The 25,401-nt window shown below is 44.7% G+C and overlaps 1 protein-coding gene across 6 annotated transcripts in view; it reads right to left on the reverse strand.

Moving 5' to 3' along the window:
• LOC128873276 (neuroligin-4, X-linked) overlaps nt 1-25,401 on the reverse strand; it is a 328,845-nt gene that overhangs the window by 46,394 nt on the left and 257,050 nt on the right. For all 6 annotated transcript variants that reach the window (XR_008456382.1, XR_008456383.1, XM_054116733.1 and 3 more), the window contains one exon: nt 5,013-5,140. Coding sequence is in view for 4 of the 6 variants with exons in the window: in XM_054116733.1 (XP_053972708.1) it covers nt 5,013-5,140 (128 nt within the window). In the remaining 2 variants the exon portion in view is untranslated. The remainder of the gene's footprint in view (nt 1-5,012; nt 5,141-25,401) is intronic.

Below are 25,401 nucleotides of genomic sequence, written 5' to 3' on the forward strand. Positions count from 1 at the left end.
GAAAATTTCCGATCTACTTTGAGCGACTAAGCGTCCCAGGGAAAATACCAATGAGAGGTTTACATATGCCGCGGCGCACACGTGCCGCCGGCACTCTTTGCTATTCCTTACGTGAAATACGTTGAAAACGTTCTATACATATTCCATGCACCCTCACCTTCGAAGCCGCGTATTCAGTTTCCCTTCCAGCGATATTCAAATAATTTTATTCTTAAATGTCTGGATGTTAATATCGTCCGAAAACCGCCGTTAGAAAATTACCAAATGCGTGCTATATCTATTGGCAAACATCACGATGTTTATTTACGACCGTTGGCAAAGCATGAATCGATAAAGGGATGTTTGTCCCCCTGCGGTATTTCATTAACCGTCCCTGTATTTAGGCGCAATTTTCGGCTGGATTTCGCTAACGGATAATTTTATTATTTAGCCGTTACGGGCAAACCGTGAACGCATAGAATACATCGGACGAGATTATTAAATAGTTGCGCGAGTGAATATGACCTGTTCATTAGCGCCGTTATTCATTGGTTGCTTCTATTTCCAAAGAGAGATGCTTGGAATTATTTAATTCGCTTTATTAAGGAGGTATTCTACTCTGAATTTTCAATCTTCAGTCATTCTGATCGATTTTCTCTCCGGAACTATTGCACGCGGCAACATTTTTCTCAGACTTGATTCTTATCGAATTTCAAAAAATAAAATGAAGACTCTTTATTATCAACGTATCCACTTTGCCAGGACGAGAATCCCTCGCGAGGACGAGCCTCTGTTTTACGGTAGCCGCGGTTCCATTTCCATTTCCTCCAGCGCTCTTTTTCCGCCTCTTTCTCGCGACTGGCACCGCGGGGAGGCATAAAGGGTGGGTGGGCTACGAGGACGACGCGGATTGTACAGATGCGCCAAATGCGCTCGCGTGTAGTTCCCCAAGCAGGCGAACTCGGGCAGCTGCGGCTCACGACAGCCCCATTACGCGATCGCGTGCACGACACCTCCCCAGAAACCGGTAACTGTGGCTTCAGGGCGGCGTGTCTGCACCCAGCCACGGTTAGATGCATGCGGTTCCGAACGCGGAACGACATTGGCTGACAAACTGCTTCCAGGAACAGGGGAAAACAGAGGGAGACTGGTTTCATCGCGGCGACAGTCTGAGGCTGACTTTTTGCGCGGTGGTTCTACTTGTTTCTTGTGTTGTTTACCCAACTTGTAGCGAAGCGTACAAGGTAGACTCTGGAATGGAATGTTTGATTGGAATTTTGGGTAATTTCGAGGCTCCTGTTAGGCGAGCATGTAGGTTAATACGTTTAGGCTTAGAGAAAAATGTAGATTAAGGTGTCAAGGATTTTTCTTTGGAGAAATTTGTACAGTAGAAGAAATAGGAACGCGCAGAAATAGAAAAATATATAAAATATCAACAATAATATACAGGTTATACTGTCCAGAAGAGAAGACATTCACGAATTTGTATAAAGATTCATAGTCTACGCATACCATCTTCTATAGGTGTTGATAATTTTGAATTTCTTATGGGAGGTTAAGTCAGTAATGAAACAATATTTATATTTGAGAGGTTCGCAGGCGTCGTTGTTTGAGGGAGTTTGTCTATGCAGCATGGGTGCGGGGGATGGAAAACGGTGGGAACGTGTAGTACAAGTAAATTATGGCGGTCTGGGGTTGTTTCAGTTCTGCGGTTGATCCAGGTCGTGCGCAAGGGAAAGCCAGAGCCTTAATCGATAGCGAGGCAGGACGCGTTCGTATCGGAGATAAGGAATGACGAAGTGAAATGCAGAATCCTGTGGAACGAATGCGTGTATACTTAGGAGGGTGGAAGTAATTAATCAGTTCAGGCATGAAGAGTAAAAGTAAGGTGAGGTAGGAGGGTAGGAGGGTAGGAACGACATTTTAAAGTGAAAATACCCCTTATCTTATAATTGAATTATTTACTAATAAAAAATAGCTTCAAGGACCCATTAAATTTTCCTGGAATCGGGGTCAGCGGTTTCCGAAATCAGAGCGTCTGTTTGGTGGTAGGACGATTTCGACACGGCGGTGAAAGTCTTCCACGGTCGCTGTGGCTCGTAACGAAGCGCCCATTGGCCCGAGGCACTCATTCGGCCAGATAAGAGAGACAAAGGAAAAAAATTAATCACGTGGGCGGCGCTCGCTCCCCTTCCGGTCCATTTTCACGGCCCATTTTTCTCGGATCTCGGACGCCCGAGCGAGGACGGAATGCGGGCTATCGTTTCACCGTGATTTTTCACCACCTCCTGAGAAATGGCAACGGGGAACGTGTTCCGTCGTGTCTGTTCGACTTCTACCTCTGTTTTCGCCACGCCCAGCGATCCTTCCGGCGATACAGGCCGTCTGTGAATCGCTCGGATACTGCCGGTGATCCGTTTTGCCGCCTGCTCCTGATCGAAACGATTCTTGTTCCCTTTTTCCCTAGGACGTTGTGGGTGCGGTTTTCAGGAAGCACGAGGCAGCGATAAAGCATTCAGAAATATTTATATTTCCTGGTGAAGTAGTGGAATAGAGAGGCGATGTTTAATTTTGTATAGCCTGCAGAGCAAGCTTAGAAATATATTTTTAAATAGATGTAGAGAGAGAGAGAGACATTCTGTTTCTCAATTTTCAGATGTCGACAATCATGAAAATTTCAAGGCTTTTACCACCTTTTGTTCCCTTCTCTCATGAATCTTTCTCGAAATTCTGCTTTCTATATACACGATATAAACCTGCTTAAATATACACGCAACAATTTTCAAGTAAATCCTCGTAGCTGTTTAGAGATTTTGCGTTTTCAAACACTTGGAGACCTTAACCACCAACTTAATTTTAGAAATTCCATCGACCACAGGACCAAGTTTCCACCCTTTCTAAATATTCCCTAAGCAATTCCTCGCGTGCTTCGGGTTTCGACTAGGCCCGCAGAACGACGAAAGCCCGACGGAGGGTCGTCGGTACGCGCGGCTTTTGGTTCGGAGCCGGACACTCGTTGGCGAACCTCGAAAATTCGATAATATCGTTAATAGCGGGTGAGTCAATTAGCGCTTAATGAATCTCGAGTGTCAGGGCTAACGATAATAATAAATTACGCGCAATAGGGCCGGCTGATAGTGTGGCTGGACGTGCGGTTAAGCAGCAGTCGGCGCGATTATGCGCGGCTATTGATCACTCATTAATGAAACGATCGTCTGATACGTTGAGTTTCTGGCCCACTCAAGTATCATAGACCCCCGGCGCACTTGACAGCTCAATATTTCATCGTGGTCGTGCGGCCTCGATGGAGGCCGAAGGACGATTATATCAGCCCGTTATTACTGGCAGGATATGCGAATCGGCTAAGAGTAATATTAATCTCGACCTCGATAACGTCGAACTTAATGTTACTCATGCTTAGCTACGATCATCCAGTCTCGAGGTCTCTTATTCCTATCGATGGGGGGAGTTTATGATTCACACGTGGGGTGAAAGGATCTTTTAAAGGAGTCGTGTTTCGTTTACGAAGAACCTGTAGAAACTGTGGAACATTGAATTCTGTCTGCTTTTGGTGATAGAAGGAATTTATTTTTCTTTACCTAGATGTAGAAATATATATTATTTTTAATTTAGTTTTCTCAATACATAATGTCAATCCATTCCCACACCTTTCCCACACAAACGATGGAGTGCGATCGATTAATATTCATAAACAAACATCAGGCATGACGCGTCATGTTCATTTTGTCTGCCATTCAGTCGAGCACGGTTTCCATCAAAATTTCCAGCCGTCGACGAAGCGAGAGTCTCGCAGTCTGTTTTATAATTCCGCTTCAGTCGCGATCTCCGTCGCCTGGCGAGCCGCAGTTCTAAAGAATTCATTAAACGAACACTCGAAGACATTTACGGGCCGCGTTTACCCTCTGCCTCAATTACACCCGGCCGGATATCCTTTTTATTTCAATTAGTTCGCTACATTTTCACGTACGCTTCCCCTTCCCCCGCGTTTCTTGCTCCGCGTCGGGGATACGCGCCGCATCAAGTGCATCGCCGCCATGAAACACTCCTAATTAGCTTAATTAGTGCTCTCACATTGCCTTCAAATGCTAATGGAATTATGTTGGCGTTCGTCGTAACGTTACGCGGCGAAAAAAGTGGAGAGAAGTAAAAAAAGAGAAAGAGAAAAGAAAAGGGGGAAAAAGGAGCGCGTGGAGCGGCGTTGGAGAAAATAGGGGATGGAACGAGCGAGGGAGGAGAACCGGCTGGGAAAAAGACCGCAAATTCTTTTTCAGGTCAAAGGGTTTCTTTCACGTCATCTGCCGCGCTCGAGACCCGCTGAAAATAAAAATGACCTCGCGGCGAGTCTTTCTCTGGGCTTTCTCTCCGCTGGACAAGCGAGCAGGCGAGCGGCGAGCGCTGCGTTTCCTCCGTGACACTTCATTTTCCTACCTTTCTTTACGCGCGCACGATCGCGATGAAACCGCGGCCTCGGGGGGCCTCCCTTGGTATCAGCTAATTCCACACGCACGATCCTTCGCGAACCACGCTTTTTCTATCCGCGCTGGGAAATCAGGATTTTTTTACAGAAATATTTGAAATTAATCGCGTCACGATGTCTAGAACCATTTGGTGGAATTTGAAAAAGTAAGTAGTACCTTCTCGTAGGTGTATGGTCGCATTAGGTGCCCATGGTTGTGTTCAATTGTTTTACCCCTTATCGATTTTAAAATGGAAAATTTGTTGATGAAAATTGCACTCTGTATGTCATCTGAATTTTTCTCAGAACTCCTACAATTTTCTATGGAATTCGTATCACATATATTTTATTTCAGTGGATTTAATTTTTTCGTAAGTTTGGAGTTAAATTTGTGACGTGAAAATAGAGTGGCTCTCGGGGGATTGAAAGAGCAGAATATATTTGTGAGAGGGTTCGTTAATTAGCCACTGGAGCGGAGAGGGGTGAAGAATGAACGATCGCGTGGCACGCACGGTCCGATGGGACGCAAAATGGGAATTCGTTGTTGTCGACTTACCGATTTCCAGGTATTTCTGATGCACCGGGTCGTATTGCACCCATGTCAAGTTGCGAAAGCGGTCTTTCTCCCGGTTGGCAGGCAGAAGCGTGTCGTATCGGTTGTGGTGATCCATCACGTTCGGATTTCTGCAAAGGAAAACGTAAATCGGTGTTTCATATATCGATGCGAATCGTGGAGAATTGTCATCCTAGTAACAACCAGTTAGGTGTCGCTAACAAGTCAATTTTCAGAGGATTTCAATTCCTAATTTATACATTTTAGAAATTTATGAGGAATCGAGGTTATTTTTACAATTAGAAAGATATTCAGTAGTAGTAATAAATGTTTGGTCAGACTGTCGAGCATCAAATGTGCCAGCATATGAAATATTTTTTAGGTGATCCTAATGTAACAATGCCAATCTTTTTTTTTAACTTATGCTCATCACAAAGTCCACTGTTACCAAACTATTCAGTAGTAATAGTCAATATTCAGTTAGATACAAACCTGCCCGCAATCAAATACGACCAAAATGAGTAGAAAACATTTACCCCCACCTCCAAAGAATGGAAAACAAGGACAAGAGCCAAATGAAATAACCAACATTTTCTAGCAGGCCTTCCAATACCTAAGACCATCCATCTCCTTTAACCCACGCCCAGAAAACCCACAATTACCAAACTATCCGCAGCGGGGCCTGCAAGTGACGATCTTAGCGAACTCCGCTCCCCCTTTTCTATTATGTTCTCGGCTTGGTAACCTACACCACCGAGATGGAAACCACGCATCGGTGGCTGGTTGTGAATTAGCGCAACAAGTAGCGAATCGAAAGGGAATTAAGCCGCGAGCCGCGACGTGCGCTTTGTTCGCGAGTTCCGAGCCGGTCCACGAGACTCTCCCAAAGAATACGGCGACGGAATCCGGAATCGAGGAACGAACGTATTCGAGACACGGCTGTGGCATAATTCACGATCGAGAACTTCGGTCGTCTATGCGACTCTCGCATACACGGTCTGCCTGATAAATAAATAACTCGACCAGCGCTGTGTATCTTCTTTCCTATTCGAAACAATTGAGTTGCTGCGTAACCACTTTGTTTATTTATTTATCTACTGTTTACTGAAACTCTGACGCTACCATTTAATGCACTTTCGTCAGGAAACGTACGTTTGGCAAACTTTTAAGTAGTAGTACCGAGTGATCAGTCAAAATCAGTTAAAAGAGTAATATGAAGCAGACTTGGATTTTTTTAGTGACGAACGTTGGATCGATCCAATTTCTGTTTTTTATCAGTCAGATTGTGTACAACGGGAGGTTAATATCCCACATCGAGTCGCTAGCTGCGAAACCAGCCATAGCTACACTTTGTCCTGCTCGCAGGAAGTAATATACGGACTAGGTTGCTGTTTACATTGCCTGTACATGGCCCCTCGTATCCTTTGTGCGACGCGGATACGCATAGCCAACTCTGATGTTTTTCACCCCTGTCGCGTGTGCACCTATTTTTGTCAAGATTGGGTTAAAAGGATCAACGATGGAAAGGATCGACTGCGTAAAATGGAAACGTGTAAATGTTCTGTTCATCATATATTATTAAACTCAAATGTTGTTCATATTCATGATCTGTAATGTAAGTAGAACCAGATGTTATTTAATAATGAAATTAAAACGATCCGATTACACATTGGACTTAGTTAAGCTGTTCGTTGCTGGCAGGCGTGTGGTAACGTTACGCTAGAATTTAATTAAAACTGCCAGCAAGTAACAATTGCATAATTGTTTTCACATGCAACGATTAATTAAATACGTCCCGAAGTTCCATTTATTCGCCACGAAAATGGGCGAATGCGATGGGATTTCATTCGAAACTGACGCGAACGGGATGATCCGAAATCCGCGAGACAACGTAGACAGGATGGTAAATATTTTAGGAGGTGATTCTCGAGCCCAAAATAAAACGAAAATCAAGAGGCAGAAACGTCTGATCACGTTCCGACTATTGATCAAATATACCCTACTGAAGCTTTATATTCAAAATTTATGTTTCTTCCTTAAGATTGGATTCAAAGCCTCGAATGAAATTTTATTATTTTTGATTTTCCTCATATCTCGGCTTGTAGAATTTCTTCTCGAGACATTCATCAGCTGTAAACATGATATACACCTGTAAGTAAGAAATAGATATGCCTTCATGGTTCTATGGGGGACGAGTTCGTGTGTCGTTGCGTGTATACTCGAACGTCGGCTCTGGGTGAAACGTTCTTTTTACGAGCGAGGATACACGTACCGCGACGCCTCGATTTGCGAGTGAAAATTCGATTTGACGTGAAAAAGAATATTAGTATCGGTGTAAGAAAGCCTGGAGCTCGTTGCGCGTCCGCGGAAACTGGGTGTAACACTACGGAACGACACGGCACGCGTTGAACGAAATGGATTTCGACATCCTGCGACGAGGGAAATAGGTTTATAGTCGTGGGGAGTGGGACTAACTCTGCGAACCGAGGGCACCGCTTCCAGCGACAAGAAATCTTGGCCTCGCAGAGAACCGGTGGAGTTGGACGAAGTTTCCAATCTTCAAGGTCCACTTCAATTTTCCGCATTTTCTTCGCGAAAGTATCGACTCGATTCATAAGTCCTTGGCTGGCCAACTATGCGAGCTTTTGGATTGGAGATGGATGGCGTGGAAATGGATTCGAATGTGGTCAATAAACGAAGAAGCCAGAGGCTGTTTCTTTTTGTTGCTGCTCGATGATACGAGGACGGTACAAGTTTAATCGTGTAAAATAATGAAGGGATGAATTTTCTTTGAAGTAATCAAATACAGGTGACTTTTTGGAAATTTCAAAGGGTCCAGTTGTCAGAAAAAAAATGAATTCTCGGTTCCAAACGTGGCGATCTTTGTTCGAGTGGATATTTAATCGACGTGACCAATCGAGCCACGTTCATATCGCGCGGTTTCAAAAAACCATCGATCCCAATATTCCAGCCGATAATGGGGGACCGATCGTGCGTATTATTCGGCCGGACGATTCGTAAGATTTATGACCGGACAGGGGATAAATGTTAAATTTCGTGACGCTTGATTTTGAAGCGGTTTGATGAATCGTGCCTTCAGGCGGGAAAATATTTTCCTGGGCGAACGCCAGCGACAAATAATCGTGTAAATTGGCCTCGTGGGCCGTCGAGGTCGAAACAAATGCTGCTCCAATATGATCGAGTCGGCTAAAAAATATCAGATAGCGACACAATGTTCGGTTAGTCAGACGTATATTTAATTTATTTACCTGGAAAATTCAAGAATCTACCTTACATTGCTTGACAAAAATAATTTACTACTCAACGAAAAGGCTCGTACAGTACAAAACAGGATTCGAGTTTGTACATTTTATTATAAGTTTCGCCCAGATAAAGAAATCGCCCCTGTAGAAAGCTTGATAGAATTCTCAGCAGAGAAACTGTAATACACCAAAAATTAACTCGACGAAGTGAAAAGTGCGTTATTCGCTCTTCAAAACATTTGTTTTCATCTCAAGCGCCACGAAGAATGAGCGGACAGCGTGAATTTCATTGGCAACCAGCTTTGAAGTGCTGAATCCACAGAAACAGCAAATAGAAGAAACAGGGAAACCGGTATGTCCAGGCGATCAGTGAAATTAGATGACGGTAGAAGAAATAAAAGAGACCTCTCTGGAACGTCGAGGTGCTTGCGAAACAATTTTAGTCGAGTATATTACCAAAGAAAATCTTTTCTTCTCCTTTCGCAGCTCTCCTGTTTATCACTCGACTGTACAAAATTTTTCTCAAATATCCTGACTTTTTCTCAGCCAGGAATTTTATGCGAAATTAGGGAAACGTCTTGGTCTCGAGCGAGGGAACATTTCGCGAGAGAAATGTTTACCCTCTGTCGCGGTGGATGCAGATTTCCCATCGACTTTAATTCTGTAATTAAAGAGGTAAATGGTAATCCTCGGACGCCCCAATTGTGCTTCTCGCGTTTAGAGCACGCAGTCCCTGACCTGTTTTCGGCTCGAGTATCTTGAACAGAATTCCCAACGGGTCTATGTACAGTCGGGATTTCGGATTTAGTGGATCAAGTACTTAAAAAGGTGCTCGCGACGTGGGAATTGAAAATAAAAGAGGGTTCGAACGATTTCTCGATCGATATCGTGCTCGTTCGAGCCCTTCGACTATTTTTAGAAATTCAGGAACGCGTAGGACATTTTAAGAGCCTCGATAATTAGGAATAAAACATAGAATTTAAATTATAAACATTTTAAATGTTACATAAGCTTGTCGGTGCTTTGAGGAACTTGAAGAACATCCTGAAAATGGTTCTTAAACAAATACCTTCTTTAAGACCAATAAATTTGTATAATACTACCTTTAACAGATCGAATAGGTCTGGTGGAGCAACTAAAAATAATTGGATCGATACGTTCACAATTAAAATGATGGGTTAGGATCCTTCAAGGGTCATTCGCGAATGATCGATTAGAATTGAGTCAACCAACATAGGTTACACGCGCCTCTGCGCGATAGCGAGTGATCAACGCTGGGTGGCGACTAGCATCGACCAAACAAACGGATAACCGCGTAGATCCGGCAATCATGAGAGCTGTCGATAACCCGTAGACGCGCAGCATTATACGGAAATCCCTCCGGCATCGAAGCACTATGAATCTACACCCTTGGCTCAGCTGTGTTTCCACCGAAGGAAGGTTGCAATCGTGGTACAAGGTTCAACGAAGCTACGTCGTCGTGTAACAAGCACTGTTATTTACTTGGAACACTAACCTTTCAATAATGTCTTAAGCGTACTTGTACCTTTAATTTGCAAAGCGATACAAACATGCAACATGGTAGCAGAAGGCAATTCAGTAGAATTGTCTAGACTGTACTAGCGAACGAGAACAACATAGTGGGGGCTGATTATCGAAGTAGAATAGGGCAGTGTTTGGTCGGACAATAAAGAACCGTCCGTTTGAAAAGGGAAGTAGAATTAGTTTGTAATTCGTCACACAAGCAAATCAGACCATTGTTCGACACGATAAGTGGAATTAGGTCTTGTTTGGGCAAACAAATGGCAACGGAACTATCGAACAGGCTAACGCGATGTTTATTCGAGTATGTAGAATAGCAGGTGTTGTTGATAAAATATATCTGTTCTGGTAGTAGTATAGGATGGTGCCTGGTCATCGGTGAGCATGGTAGGTGGTACAGGTACAAAAAAATTTAAACACGTTGAGTTGACTCTAATGGAACTATTTAATTTCCCACTTGAAATTCATCGTCATTTGCATGTCAATGGAACCCTACCCAAACTCACGACTGTTTAGTCTAGACATTAGCTAACCACCTGCTAACCCTCTTCTACGTTACAAATAAATACAGCCGTTCCAAAAATATATTCTTCAAAGTTAAATCATTATCATATAGTTTATAAAAAAGGTCACTTCAACCAAACATACCCATTTCCTTTAAAAAATTCGTTCCACAGATCAATACAGCGTGATCCCTCTGATCTATTAATCCCTCCATCATGAATTCTCCAATTCTCCTCGTCGATGAACACCCACTACACCTATTCTCCCAAGAAAACAGAGGCGAGAGGAGCGATCAAAAGCCCAAACAAAAGGTGCCACTTGCTCGTTTTCACGCTCGTCGTTCACCGGCTACTTTGGCCTCTCCCTTCCACACACATTTCTGAAACGCGTATGAATCCATCGCCACCCAAGGAACGGAATTGCACGCGTATCAAGGCGTTCCGGGCATCAGATCGCACAAAAGGCGCGGTTCGTCTCCGCTTCGGCCTTTTCGCGGCGCGCTGTCTCGCAGCAGGGACGATTCGCGACAACGGGAACGCCAGCGTGAAAAGACACCTCTTCTGTTTTCCTCCCGTCGTTGTTTCAGGGCCTGACGCGTTCTTTTATTCCCAGAGAGCGAATGCTCGCCCCGTTTTGCTTTCACGACGGTGCACGCGCGCGTGTGCGCTCCTTCGTTCGCTGGCAAGCGGCTGTAACTCACAGGGAAGCTTCCGAGCAGATTTCTCCTTGGGGAACGAACCTAAACGCGTGGTACTGAGGTCCCTAGCGATCGCTGGGATCGATTCTCGTTAGGGCACGACCCGAATACGATTGCGCGGTCCTGTCGACTCTGCGATTCCTGGCATTTTTTTTTTTTTTTTTTTTATTTCAGGAAGGTTTCTGCCGAGCTGGTGGAAGTAAGATTGAAATAAAAGATATTTAAGAATCTAGGAATTGAAATTAATTTAGTCAGAAAAGAATGTACAGTCGTTCTGTATTTTTCGGGAACTGTTTCGAGGAGTCTTCGAGATAGACACCTTCGAATCATCGTACGAAACAGGATCTGGGGGTTCGAGGGGTCCACTTGGCTGGGGTCCAAAAAGTTACTCTCCAGGCACTGATGGCCCTCGTGATGGCTTCAAGGTTGGCCTGGTGGAAAGAGAATAGGCAGCCGTAGAAAAGTTGGCAGGCGACCGCAAGAGCCAGACACCTTTCCTCTCGTGTTGATTGTAAGCTCGTAGGCGCGTAGTCGGCTTGTCTGTTGCGAGACAGGCTTCGGTTGGGCGTGATATCGACGTCTCCGTGTGTTTCGCCAACACTTTCTATCGTTGCGGTTGTCTGATCGGTTCCCTACTCCACTTGTTCGACTAAACTCTTACCTATTCTACTCGTCTGACACGATAACGTCCCGTTGTACTGCGATGGAAAGATCCTATCTTACTTGTTGAAGGCAGAACGAGATCCTACTCGACTTGTTCAATATGGAAATTTCTTATTCTACCTGCCTGACATAGAACGACCTCGTTCGACTTTTGCGATGGACATTTTCTACTCGATTTCGTTGCTATGGAACAATCTCATCTTACTTGATGAATATGAAAATTCTCTGTTCTGCTCGGCTGACATAGAGGAATCTTATTCTACTTGTACGTGTGATCCTATTTTACTTCCATTTTGGGGCCATTTTTCTATATCGTTTGTTCGAAACACTGCTGGATAAGGGTTTCTCTATAAAGAGTTACTCTCGACTCTTTGTTATAAGATAGAATTATTAACAACTCCTCTACTGTTATCAAGTCCAGGAGTCACAATTCACAAGTTAAGAAGCCAGACGTTGCTGGAGTCGATTTCCTTGAATAAAATACCTCAGATTGGAAAGTAGGTTGCTCCACCACCCTCTCCAAAAAAACATCCCCCAATCTTCCTCTTTTTGGGGGTGACAGCTCAAAGCGTGAAAGCCTCGACCATCGTCTCGCAAACGGAATCGCTTAACCCGCCGCGGAGGAAGAACGTCGAAGGGTCCGCGGCGGGGGAAGGTATGCGGTAGTCGTAATTACAACTGGCGCTAAATCATCGTTATAACGTGCCACGCCGGCTTGCTGGCCCCTCAATTTCGCCTTCTCTTTCCCTCCAAGTCGTTAGCACATTCTTGGCCGCCGCAGTGCAGAATTTCCTGCTGATAGCGGCGAAAAAGCTTCATATTCGGGCTTAACGCCCGCTTTACGACGCGACGAACCACCGTTCCGGGACAGTTTCACCCCTCGACCCACCCTCGTGGCCCCTCGCGCCCTGGTCCGCACGCTCTGTCGCGCGTACATCTTGAAATTGCCAGGAGCCGCGAGCCATTCGTCGCGAGTCACCGACGAGTACGCGCATCCCCTTTCCTTTTATATTTTCGACTTCGATTGGAGATGGGAAGCGGAACTGCTTGGACTACGGAATTTTTTTGCTGGTAATTCAAACTCCAGAACGCTCAGTTCGCGATCGCTGACCGTGGCTCCTCTTTCCTATTGACAGGAGCTGATTATCCGATGCCTGGAAAATTTTCCTTCGTGGATATTTGCGAGGGGCACGTGAATCCAATTTGAAACCGAGATAGTCTCCCTTTTTTCAGGTTCCTTTGGTAGCCCTTTCGACCTCGAGGTTCGAGTCAGGGAATAATTGGGTTGATATAATTGAGCAAATTAGATGCAAAGAATGTTTCTTTCTTCTTTGTCTAGTCTATCGAAGTCTGGCAATTTCCTTTGTGTTTTAAATTGAGTATCGAGTATTCACTCATCCATTCCTGAGGAGGACCTGATACGCATGGAAGCTTGAACGAACAAATTTTAACGAAGAGATTTGGACAGATGCTTCCGGTGGATCCCATTTTGGTTTCAAATTGAATCCTCCTGGACGCTGCAAACCACGCTGATCCTTGGTTTACGAGGATTTGGGGAATCTTGGGCGACAGCTTCGTTAGATTTGCGAACAGTCCTTGGACGAGTTAACCCTACCATGCCGGAAGCTTAGCCTTTTCAACCCCGATTGTCGGATTCACCCGTTGAAAGCACACGATGCAATTCTTTTCGAGTTTCAGTTTATTTTCAAAGGTCGTAAAATTCAATTTCAGATCCGTATGATTGATATTCGATCAGCTGGTTGTTGTACCCCCCAAGATGGTCGATCGTCGATCGAATCGATCATCGAGACGTTTCAACGTGGAAATTCCCGATTGCCACGCGTCGAATCTAACGCGAAGAGCCTATCCTTAATTGAATGAACAGGGGAGCACTGAAAAGAGCTCGCGATAACAGGTGTTCATGCCACTTTCACGGTAAATCTGAACGTCAATATCGTGGCTAGGCCAGTAACGAGATACTCGGGGGATTAGCTGCGATCGATGGGCTATAGACTGTAACCGGAGTTGTGCCGCAAATCGCGTCGAGTTTGAGCAAGAACTAGCTAAGACCGGCTGAAGCGAACAGCTAACGTCGATTGCATGCTGTGGACAGGGTGTGCGGGTCAGAATAATCGAGCACCTATAGCTGCAAACTTGTTACTTACAGTGTTTGGATAGCGAGACTCCGTTGAATCAATTGCAAAAAGGGGGGAAAAGGTTTTTGCACATGGTAGACCTGATATACGCTCGATTAGCTGGTAAGTAGTCATCCACTGTTAACTTTGCTTTAACCCAGTGGCTCTCAACTTTTCTACGTGGTTCAATTGAATTTATGCTTTGGAATTTTTTTCTAGGAAAAACAGAACTTGATTTTATTTAACAGTATTTAATGGAAGGATGTGATTCATTTGAATTGTTTTTTTTGTGAGGGCAAGTTATATTATAATTTTCTATTAGATAAATCGATTACATCGTAGTTGTCAGGGCCGGAAGTTGACATATGCTGATAGAAGGATTATTTTTTTATTTGGTTTTTATGAAGTTTCATGAAACGAAGGGATTGTGGTCCCCGATTGGGAACCCCTGGTTTAAGCAACTTCGGATTCAAACGCATCCTGAACTGCACTCAATTTTAAACGAGATGCAAGTCACTAATAACTCTCAGGTTACTACCCATGTTAATTAGAGGCATCTTCGCTTCATACTTAGTCAGGTCGTTAAAAGTTCTCACGTATCCGATTAGAAAATTGAAGAGCGTTTCTACCGATCTCACGAAAGGCTAAAAAGAGTCCCTCAGTCATGCTTACTTAAGTTCCTCAAAACAATTGAAGTATTTCTTTTATAAACCATTAAAACTTAGCCGTCGGTCATCATTAATGTCTCTGATAGACCCAACATCTTTGCAAAATCCAATTCCATTCCCAATCCATCGAAAAAGGGGGTGTAGGGTGCACGTAACACGTCCAGAGTCGGTTAATTGGGCATGCACGAAATTGATGGAAGCAGTGCACTTTGAAGTTGAGACCGGTGAAAGAACGTTTCCCGACGTGGGCGCAACAACGTACCGCCATATACTTCTACGTGTAGCGGCGCACAATAATTATGGCAGTCGTGTGATCGCGTTCCGCGCGCCGTGTCATCCCTCTTCCCTGTCCTCCAGCCCTCTGTATAAAGGGGTTGCTTCGTGGCCGTTGGAAGATAGGTGGCGGCGGGTCGAGTTTTAGTCCGGGAGAATATTAAAGTTTGTTCATTAACCGCTGATGCATTGCCCCCATCCAAATCCCCCTCCATCCGTCGCCGCCACTTCTGGCCAACGACACGATGCTCGAAGAAGAGGAACTCTTTCTCCTGGCTGGATAAAAAATGCTACAGCCACTTTGCTTTTCGGAAAATGTCTTTCTGACCTTGCGTGGGACCCTTTCATATCGAACAAAACACCAGGCGCACACGATTGAGTTTTAAATTAGGATTTAAAAGAAACAATTTTCATCCCCAAGGAGCTCATATTCACTTTCACCCCCACTCGTTTTTTCTTTCACTTCTTCATTGACCTATGTTCATCAAGTTGCCTCAATTTTTCTTCTGACAATTTTTCTTCACCCTTCATTTCGCCCAATATTGAACACAATGTATCAGAAAGCATCGTGACGTATCTATTCCATACCGCAGAAACGATTCGAGGAAACTATACGTTCTGCGAAGGAAAAGCGTGGAATTCCTCGGGCACGGGGCGGATATTTAGAGGGGTTGTAGCGCGACTAATGCGGTCGCCACACCCCAGGTTTCATAACGCGCTACATAGCCTACGTGGCCGCAAAATCTGCTCAGTTCTCGTTTACGGAACGACTGGAACGCGTTTAGAGAACGATAGAGGACCAGCGGACGGCGTGAGGCTTAATTACGCGCTACCTGGATCTACGCGTCGGGTAAATTGCTATTAGCGGTTTCGGGGGACGCGCTGGAATTGTCTCAGGTACCTCTGTGCCGTTCGGAAGAATGCGCCGGCGAAATTGCGAGGGGACATGGAATTTTCAGATAAAGAGAAATATCCGTCGAATTATGGAACGGCTCCGTGCTACTACAATTTCTTTCCAAAATGTTTCTACAAACTTAAATGTTACCGGACTATTCACCAAACCAAACACAAATTTAAATAATATGAATTGACATAGAACATCAATTTAACAAGATAAGTCACCTAACTCCAGGACCAGAAATATAAGAAAATATCTAAACATAACTCTCTCGTTTTAAGAACACAAATATTCTGAAAAGAAACACAATATTTTCAACTACAGTAATGTTCGAGGTAGTCAATGTTAAACTAAAATCAATGCAGAGGTTAATAACCAAATTCACGCGTGGTTGGGTCAGACATCGCTAGTAATTTACTATTGAATTAATCTATTCGTTTGACGATCGTCGATGGGGAGTTTCTATTCACTGATCACTGCGATTGATGTCGCTAACTTCGTATGCGCGTTTAGCAGTTCACTGGAAAAACACGTGCCGCGCGTGTGCAGTAATCCCAGGCTCGACGCCGCGCGACACGCCGAATGGTTATCGAAATAATTCGGATTCTACCGTTTCCAAATCATAAATTCACAATACCGATGGAAACGTTAGGCGAATTAATTGAATTCTATCCGCTGCTCGATATAGCGGTAGAAACGATGCCGGAAGCTATGTCATAATCTGCTCGAAATCATTTCGCGTGTGCGATTTAGAGATTTATAGGATCATTTCGGCTCTTAATAAGTTTATTAAGTCGATTTGAATTTTTCGCGGTCATAACGAGGACCAACTCAATTGGTAGGTTCTGAACACGAATGACAAAGTTTACAAGTGATTCATGAATTTATTAATTTTTCTATAAACGTGTACACCATGTCACCTTCAAATCTACCCCAAACAAAGTATTTCTAAATTTTACAACTCCATCTAAAAATTTTGATCGAGAAAAACCCCTTCCTTCGATAAAAATTCAAAGGTGGATCTTTTTATACTTCGCCCCTTTCCATTTTCGCAACCAACATCGTTTCCCCATTTCGTTCCACGAAAAGAACCGTACCAAGTTCGCGAACGTTCGTCCCGTCTCCTTTCCAGAGCCAGGCGGAGCCTGTTACGGTTGTAACAGGAAAGAGGCCCGCTAACTAGCCGTGTACACCGTAATCACCACTCCCGTTCATGCACGTAAACGCCGGAAACGGTCGCGACTGTTAAGTGGGTCGCTATTGGTTAGTCAGGGTTAAAAGTTTCGACCTGGACGCGGCCTAGTAATTGGCGACATTTAGATTCCGGCAAGTTGCCGATGGAAGTCGGAAAGTTTGTCCCGTGTTCGAACCGTTGTTTGCAATTTAAGCGACGCGACTAATGGACGCCGGGCACGTAATAAGTAGCAAGTTACGATCAGACCGTGCGGCGAATGTCGTGCAGAGACAGAGAAACGTGGATGGACACCGTCTTGGGGCGGCCAGGGTCGCGTGCAAACTGGGACGTTGAATGAAAATTGTCGATTAATTCGCGATAATGGCGGCTGGATACGACACGAAAATTGTCTTCGACGTTCCTTGAACCCTGGGAGAGGAGAGGTGAATTCTCTTAGAGGGTGGCTTATCGAGTGTAGAACTGATAACGGAGGATCGAAGTCGTTGTAGAAACTTCGAGGGCTAGATTAATTAAATAATTACTTACGAAGTGACTTTTTTTAGTAAAAAATACCTCAGATTAAAAAAAAAAAAATTACAGAGTTAATCTTCAACTTGACCTCTGTATTTATTTTTCTTTGAACGCTTATAATTTTTTAACGATATGTAGAAGTGCTAGTACTAAATCACACGTTCGATAGATAAATGGCGATTAGCACGGAGGACTTTCACCGCCAAGTCTCGCAGTCAACGGCATCGTTAAAATCACTAATTAATTCCAGAGATTCCGCTCATGCCACGAAATCCCCACGAATTCCCCAGCAAGGAGCCAAGACTCGTGAGGGAGTCTTTCCAGCCCCAACGTGCCTCGCCGTCTTGGAGCGTCCGTATCGACACCCTCTCACGTGGATAATAAGGAACGTGAATGATACTTGGGAAATAAACAACCTCCTAGAGTACTAACCATTCGTCAAAATACTTCTTGTGCTAAAGCAATGTATATTTATATAAACTACCAAAATTAAAGCACACTTACTTTCATTTTTATTTATTTAAGCCTCTATGAAATTCCCTACTGATGAGAATTATATGGCGTTACATAGGTTTGTTCATGATTCTCTAATTTAATCCTATACCTCGTGTCTCTAACAAACCTGCTCGATTAAAAACGAAACCATTCGCGATAGCTTAATGCAGCCTTATCAGAGTTCACAGTTTCACCAGGCACATTTCGCAGGCCATCCTGTACATCTCGGGGGTCGAACGAATGAACGGCCTCTCGCGCGTCCTCTGCGACAAGCCGAGCACACCTCTTTGAGGCCATTTATCCCACGGAATTATCGGAGTCTCATCGTTTTCCCCTTTCTTCTCTGACGGCGTGATCCCTCCTCCCCCTCGGCCCGTGGCGGGGGTAACCTCGTGCCATCTATTGATTCGCTCCCTTTTGCACCACCCAGTACCATCCTCTTCCCCATCCATCCATTATGCATACCGCAAGAGCGGAAGAGCCTTCTAACCACCGACTTACCTGTTGCGAGTCGCGCGGCCTGGGGCCTGCGAAGCTCCCAAAGATCTCGGTGCCCTGTGCGAGGGCCACGTACAAAGGTCCCCTGCGAGACCCGTGGCGGAACTGTTTGCGTTATAGATTCATCGCGATCGCTTTGTGCTGTTCCGTTGGCTGATGACGTTCGAGCGCTACTCGCTTTGTGGAGGTCGGCTGTGATAAAACGGAGCAAGGAGCAGCGCCGTAGAATCCATGTTGCAAACGGTATGTCTGGGATTGGCGAAATGCCGGGGCCAGCGACGTGGACGTGGACGTGATTTCCTCGACGTTTTAGGGATAGGGGTTTCCTTGATTGTATCGTCTTTTCGAGTCTTTAGAGGAAGGGAGTCTAGGTTTTGGAGCGGGGTCTTGAAAGTCTTGCAGAAGGTTTCTTTGGATCTCGGTAGCAATTGATGGCGTGAGGTCGTGGTTGGTACGTGTGAAATCCTCTGAGTCAGGTGATCGACAAACATTTTTTTTGTGGGTGTAAAGAAAAAAATTGATCAGAAGTCATATTTACAATTTGAGAGAGGAGGGAGTGGTAATGGAATTTTGCACTTTGAGGGCGGAGTACTAACCAAAGGAATTCACATTCTAAAGTACTCTATCGCGGATATGTTACTTTCGTTTGCAGAAACAAAATAAAATTCCATAGCATCCTCTACCTCTATGTTTTCAATAACACAGTTCTATTTTCTTAAGAGAATAAAACAGTGAATTTACAGCTGCGAAGGTAATGCGTTATGATATGAATATCCATAATAAAATGTTTGTAACCTAATCGACGAAGAAATAGTAAACTCCTCCGAGCCAAGAGCACGGAATTTGGGGAACACTTTTCATCATCGTTTGGAATCGCGCCGCACACAAGCGTCGCTGTTAACGATCGGCCAACGGCGCGGCTCGGTCTGGGTAAATAGACATATAGGATACGGCCCCGGTAAACAATAATTTAGCATAATCGTCCGGACTAAACGTTACGTCGGTCCAATAACCGCGAACGTGGCAATCGCAAACAGTGTCGCGGGACCGCCGTACTTTACTCTCGTAATCCACCAGCAAACACCGCATAATACAGACATACGTGGCAACGACCCCTCCAAACTATCCTTAATGCCCTGCGCTCCTGTTTTTCGGGGTTTAGGATCCTTGCAGATTAAGTCTCTCGCTGTTTATGGCGGGAGAGATGATTTTTCTTGTCGAGTCTCGCGAGCGTGATGGGAATGCGCCAACTTTTGAGGATAGTCTGCTGCAGAGGATGGGATTCAGGATGAATCGATGGCAGTTGATCAGAATTTGACGTGGAACAGGATGAAATTAGTAGGCATACTTAGAGGAGACAGAAATTTTTTGGAATAGAATATAATAGAATCAAAATTTTTTTGAATAATGAGTTTAATAATGTAGCTGTTACTGGGCTTGTAGATATTCATTTCTCTCAAGAATTGATGCTCATCTGATACCTCAAAAAACAAATTGAACCACCAGCAATCGATTAGGGCAAAGTAGAACCCTCCCTCCAAAGTTCTTTTTCTTTGGTGTCATCGAGTCAGTTTCAAGCCTAGTTTGAACGTCTCAGTTGATTAGTCGCCTTGAATCATTCATCTCCCTTTTCGTTGCATCGTCGAGGACTGCGTCTGAAATATTTACCATCGGAAGAAACGAAATACGCTCCACGGGCCTCCGAGGAATTCGCGGAATAAAGAAGGAGGCGGGAATAAAAATGCCACGGCGGGATTGTAAACAAAAAGCATCGCGATATATACGTTTCATGAATTGCTACGAAGGCTCGTAAAACACTATAACGTGTTCTCAGAGTGACGGCGATGCATACAAAGTAGCTCCGTCGTCGTTTGTCGCAATTCCGAGCACAATCTGCGAAATTTATCAGACATTGCGATCGGTCATCGATAATAAATGAGACGCTCTTTCAGCCGGGGGCGAGTCGAGCAACTTCTGTTCGGTTAGCGCGGAGGTGAACGCATGTTTGCGGTCTTGCTGTATCGAACATTGCTTTTCCAACTTCCTGGACTGATTTCCCACTGTAAACCTCGGACATTGCCGTGGAAAGAGAAACATTAGCCACTGGACAAGCGAGGTTAAACATGGGAACGCTCGGGGCTCGTTAGCAATGCGCAAATCAATGAAAAGGAAAGGGGAATGTTGATGTGCCAATTTTGGGGTAGCGGGGGCACCTAAATTATTTATAAGGCATTGTTATATTTTTTGATTAATTTTCATAAGGGTTAATTAATAGTTATGTGAGCCTCTTCTACACGAAAAATAAATAAGAACTTTTAACTATAAAACAGCGTTTAAATATTTATATTTCATGGATCTGTTTCAAAGTTACGATTACTTGAAATTGACGATTGTCGATTCTTCGTTGTGTGTATTACTTACTTCATCGTCTCTTTTTAATCATTTTTCTATTGATGATTGTGCGTCTGAGCTATCCCAAAATTGACTACTTTTCAATATTCTTAACTTTTGAGTGGTTTTATTAGTCGTGCGAGTTCCCCTTGGAAGATGTCGACTCGGCGTTCACAACGTAGTAAGAAACCAAGCTTGTACAAATTCTCGTAATGTTCATTCCCGTCTATTCTCGAAGGATTCGCCGATAAGCCGGTTCTTACTGTACTTACTTACTTACGGTTCAGCTCTGTAACTACGCTGGTAAATCTCTCCCGAGAAGGGGTGTCTCGAACGGAACGAGCTAGTAGCGTGTTTTAGGCGTTTCGATTCGCCCGCGACGCTTCTTTCTGGCTCGTTTAATATCCTCCGCCGTATCCGGGCGAAATAATCCTCGTTAATCGCCGGTCGAAATCCCAGCGAGCGTTTAAACACCATAAATCCAGTGGGTCGCGCGACCCGCGTATTAGAATCAATGTCGGGTGTCCATTAAATCGCCTGGCCGATAAATAACGCGGAAGGGGCACTTAAAACTTGCCAGTCGCATTAACGCGTTAGGATACAAGGTTAATTTCATTGCGCGGCGCGATCAATTACAACACCCGCACTTGGATATTTTCGGATAATGGGTTATTACACAATGGCGCCAGGACGCGCTCGCCTGTTTGAAATACCTGGACCGATATCGATTTCGTATTTATTATCGGGCAAACGGTAACGTAGTTTATCATAATTTACGGCAAATAGGCCGACACCCGCGCCATCACACGTCGTAATTCAGGCTTGACTGACGCTAACTCCGCGGGATTATCCCTTCTGCCCACCTGGATTCAACGCGTCACGGTACACTCGCCCCCTATGGACTTTGCGGTTTAAGCGTTTTTCTCGCAGACGACGAGGAGGCGCGTAATTGACGCCAGCAGCCGGGTCCTCGTTTTGCGAAATATTGGAAGAAACGATGATGAATTCCTGCGCTTTCCTACACGCGTTCCCCCATTGCGGTCGTTTGTAACCATTTCATCTGAGGAGTTTCATAGCAACGTGATATCCATAGCTTCGGAACATGTAGCAAATATCCAATTTACCGTATCCAGGAGGATTGGTCTCTGACGCAACCTGATTTTTCATCCAGTCTAAAATGAATCAAGCTCCGAACAAGTACCCTCATATAATTTCTTACATGTTGAGATCTTTCCGAGCTTTGCTTGTTGGATTTGTCAGCCCGAAATGGGTGAATTCTGTTCTCGATTTTTATCAGTTGAACCGAGAGCGATTAAAATCACCCGATGGCGACCGAAACGACGGGTTTGCCGAATTTTAACGCGAATCAGATTTTACTCGCCTCGCAATCAGCCTGCGGTGATTGCTAATTCGCGACAGAAACGAGCTGGTTCGCTCGTCCCCAGGTATTTTTTTGATCGTTCGTTTGATTAACGAGGAAAAAATAGTCGACGAACGGTCGGTGCCTCGGGGAAGTGACATGCCCACTACTCCATTCCACCTTCCAAAATGGATTTTTTCGATCGCAAATTTGACCGTCAAGCTGTCAGCAAGCTCTATTTGCTTCTGAATACACGGTAAATATTATAAAAGCTGGTTATTGCTCACTATTGCACTGAGCACTGTCACTTCAATCCAATGAAGTATACAGTATATACAGGTATGTACTATACAGTGTTATACAGTTAATTGTCATCGCAAGTTTGTCATTTGGCAAGAGTGTTGATTTTTAATACCAAATGATATAAAATCTGAGGAGAATAGTATATGAGTTATTCATTAACACAAGATTGCATGGCTTCCAAGTTTATAACATAAACCGAATAAAATATCAACAAATCAAGGTTCAAACCTATACAATAATATGAACCACAAATACGAATCACCCTCTAACTCGTTTATTTAAAGAAGCGCCATCGAAATCGTTCTATTTTTAGTCTCTGTCGCGCAGGAAATAGTATTTCTCATTGTTCGATTAACCAAGTCGCTTCAGCGATCTCCGCGTGCCAAGGATTAAACGTCGACCATTTGTGGGAAGAGAAATATCTCGGCGACACACTTCCCAAGGTATGAAACAGACCGCGCAACGGCGGCAAAGAAAGCAAGTAAAAGGTCGCAGTGACTTCCGCGTCGCGGGTTCGCTTCTCGAGCCCCGTTTCCAACAGCGGATCTCGCAAGAAAGCGAAGTAAGAGAGAGAGAAAGTCACTCGTCGCGTCTGCTGGATCTCGTATTTCCCGTAAAAAACTCGACAACCCTCTCGACCAGCCATTCGAACGATCGAACCTGACATATTTACTTCCCTTCCGGTGTTCCCTGGCGCCCCGGGGAGCGAAAGACCGCCTCGATGGCGAACTTTTCGAGTAAATTTCAATCCGTGATTCCTCCTTGTCCCGGGCCCTCGTGTACTCCCCCGTCCCCTGTCTATGATGCCCGTGGCAAATAGAGGAGTTGTCCACGTACGACTTTCTGCTTCGAGAAAGTCGTCCCGTTGTCCGACACCAACACGTAGAGTCTGTTACTAGCTGCCCTGAAAACGATTTAAACCCGTTTCCACCCCCTTTGGGTATTCTCTAGCCTCGTGTCGTCGTTGGAAATGTACGAAGGCGATAGGAAAGATGGTGGGAGGTGTCAGGGAAAAAATAAAAGCGAGCTGTAAACTCTCGGTCTAAGAATCGGTCACGTGTGACCGTAAGTGACTTTATCGTCCATCGCACGGTCGAGTAAAAGTTCAGTAGCGGTCATCCCTCGAGGCAGTCACGAAGGGAATTACTGCCAGCTTCCGCTTTTACGAATGAGGTCCCTGTTAACCGATATCAAATTAAAAGGACGACCAACGTTTGGCAGGTGCTCGCTTGAGTTCAGCGCAACTTATTTTTGTCCAATTCAAACTAGCACTCATTTCTGCAACTTCGTCAAATTTATGAATCCAAGACGGATTTACTTTCAGTAACATCTCATCCTCAGAATTAATATATGTATCGATAAAAATCACCCTCAAGTTAAAACTCTCCGTCTCGTTGCACCAGAATTAGCCTACAAGCGTCATGGGGGCCGCGTACAATAACACAATGCGTAAAGTAGCAACAAAGCTGTCTAAAGAATCATCGGCGATTGCCTTTTCATACGTTACCGGAATAATAGCCCGTCTCTCAGCGTTGTATCCGCAAGAAGATCACTATCGTTCACATTTTCAAAGAAGCGAGTTCGATCGTAATCCCCCGCACGAACCGTGCCTGTATCGAACGCGCACAATGCGACGAAAGTTGGTCCGAGGGTTTCCAAAGGGGGAGCTTTGTGTCATCGTAAAAGAGAAGAGGTAAAAAGGGGAAGAAAAAAGAGGAGAAGAGCCTCCGACGTCTGAGAGCGAGAAATTCGCTCGAGCGAGTTTCGAGGCATAACCTTGACAATAGCCTTACCCCGGAACCCGGGCTCCTCTGTCTCTTTTGAGGGGAGAAAAAAAAAGTCTCCGGATCACCGGGAGAAGAGCATCCCCTGGCAGTGTCGTCTGCCCGCCGAGCTTTGTACGACGTCAGAGCAATCTACCGCACGGCGCAATCTCTACCTCAATGCCCTCTCCATTTCCATTATTGGGGAGGAGTTTCTCCCACTGGTATACATGCGATGACAAAACTACCTTTAATGGAGCACGATCCACCCACGTGTACACCGACCAGTAATCGACACGGGCAAAATCTGGCCATTTTTAGAGACAAAAATAACCCCGTCGCGTTGGATTCGGGGGTGAATGGATAACATTTTATTTTAAACTCTTGACCTTATTTTATATAGTACTAAGGTAAAATACAATAAAATATTTAGAGAGAGATTAAAGATTAATGATTAAAAAACCTCCAATTACACCGTGGTAAATAATTACAGGTCCGTCCAACCCAAACCTAACCCAGTCTGGACTTCGTCGTTGTTCCAGATCCAAATGAAGCGATTCACCAACAGGAATCCGAAACACGCGAGTTTCCACCGACGAGCGCGACGCGTGTTATCCGCGTTGATGGAAACGCGAACGGAATCGACGGGTTGGGGTAGTCGCAGTCGTAGGCAAATAATTTCCGCGAGCAACTCCATTGCCGATGGCCCTTGTCCCTTCTGTTTATTTTAAAAGCAGCTCTTTCCCGATACGCGTATCGCAATCGAATTCGCCCTCGCAATTTCGAGGCGTAGACGAGACGAGCGAAAAACCGGAGGTCGAAACAATATTGAATTTTTCCTCGCGGCGAGTTTCTATCGTGCGCGAAACGCGACCTCGAATAATATTCCGGTTGCTCCGGGGGCCTGGACAGCGAAATTGAAATTGCTGACTTGCGAGCGGAACTTGATAGGAATGATGAGCGAATGGAATTATGCGGAACGTTAAACGCAAGTTGGTCTTCTTTCGAACATTGTCGTTGAACATCGTGTAAATATTGGATGAGTTGTCTTCGATGGACAAGGGTGTGGGATTTCAATTAATTTGCAGGTATAATGGATCAGAAACATGAATTTAAATTTATGCATTTATGGCCGTACTTTATTACATCCTATTAAAATTACCTTAAAGCTGACCAAAAGAAGGAAAAGAGCTGGTGATACACACTAGCGATTTCCATGGAATCGATATCGTGA

This window comes from Hylaeus volcanicus, chromosome 3 (assembly GCF_026283585.1).
Source record: "Hylaeus volcanicus isolate JK05 chromosome 3, UHH_iyHylVolc1.0_haploid, whole genome shotgun sequence".
NCBI classification, from domain to species: domain Eukaryota; kingdom Metazoa; phylum Arthropoda; class Insecta; order Hymenoptera; family Colletidae; genus Hylaeus; species Hylaeus volcanicus.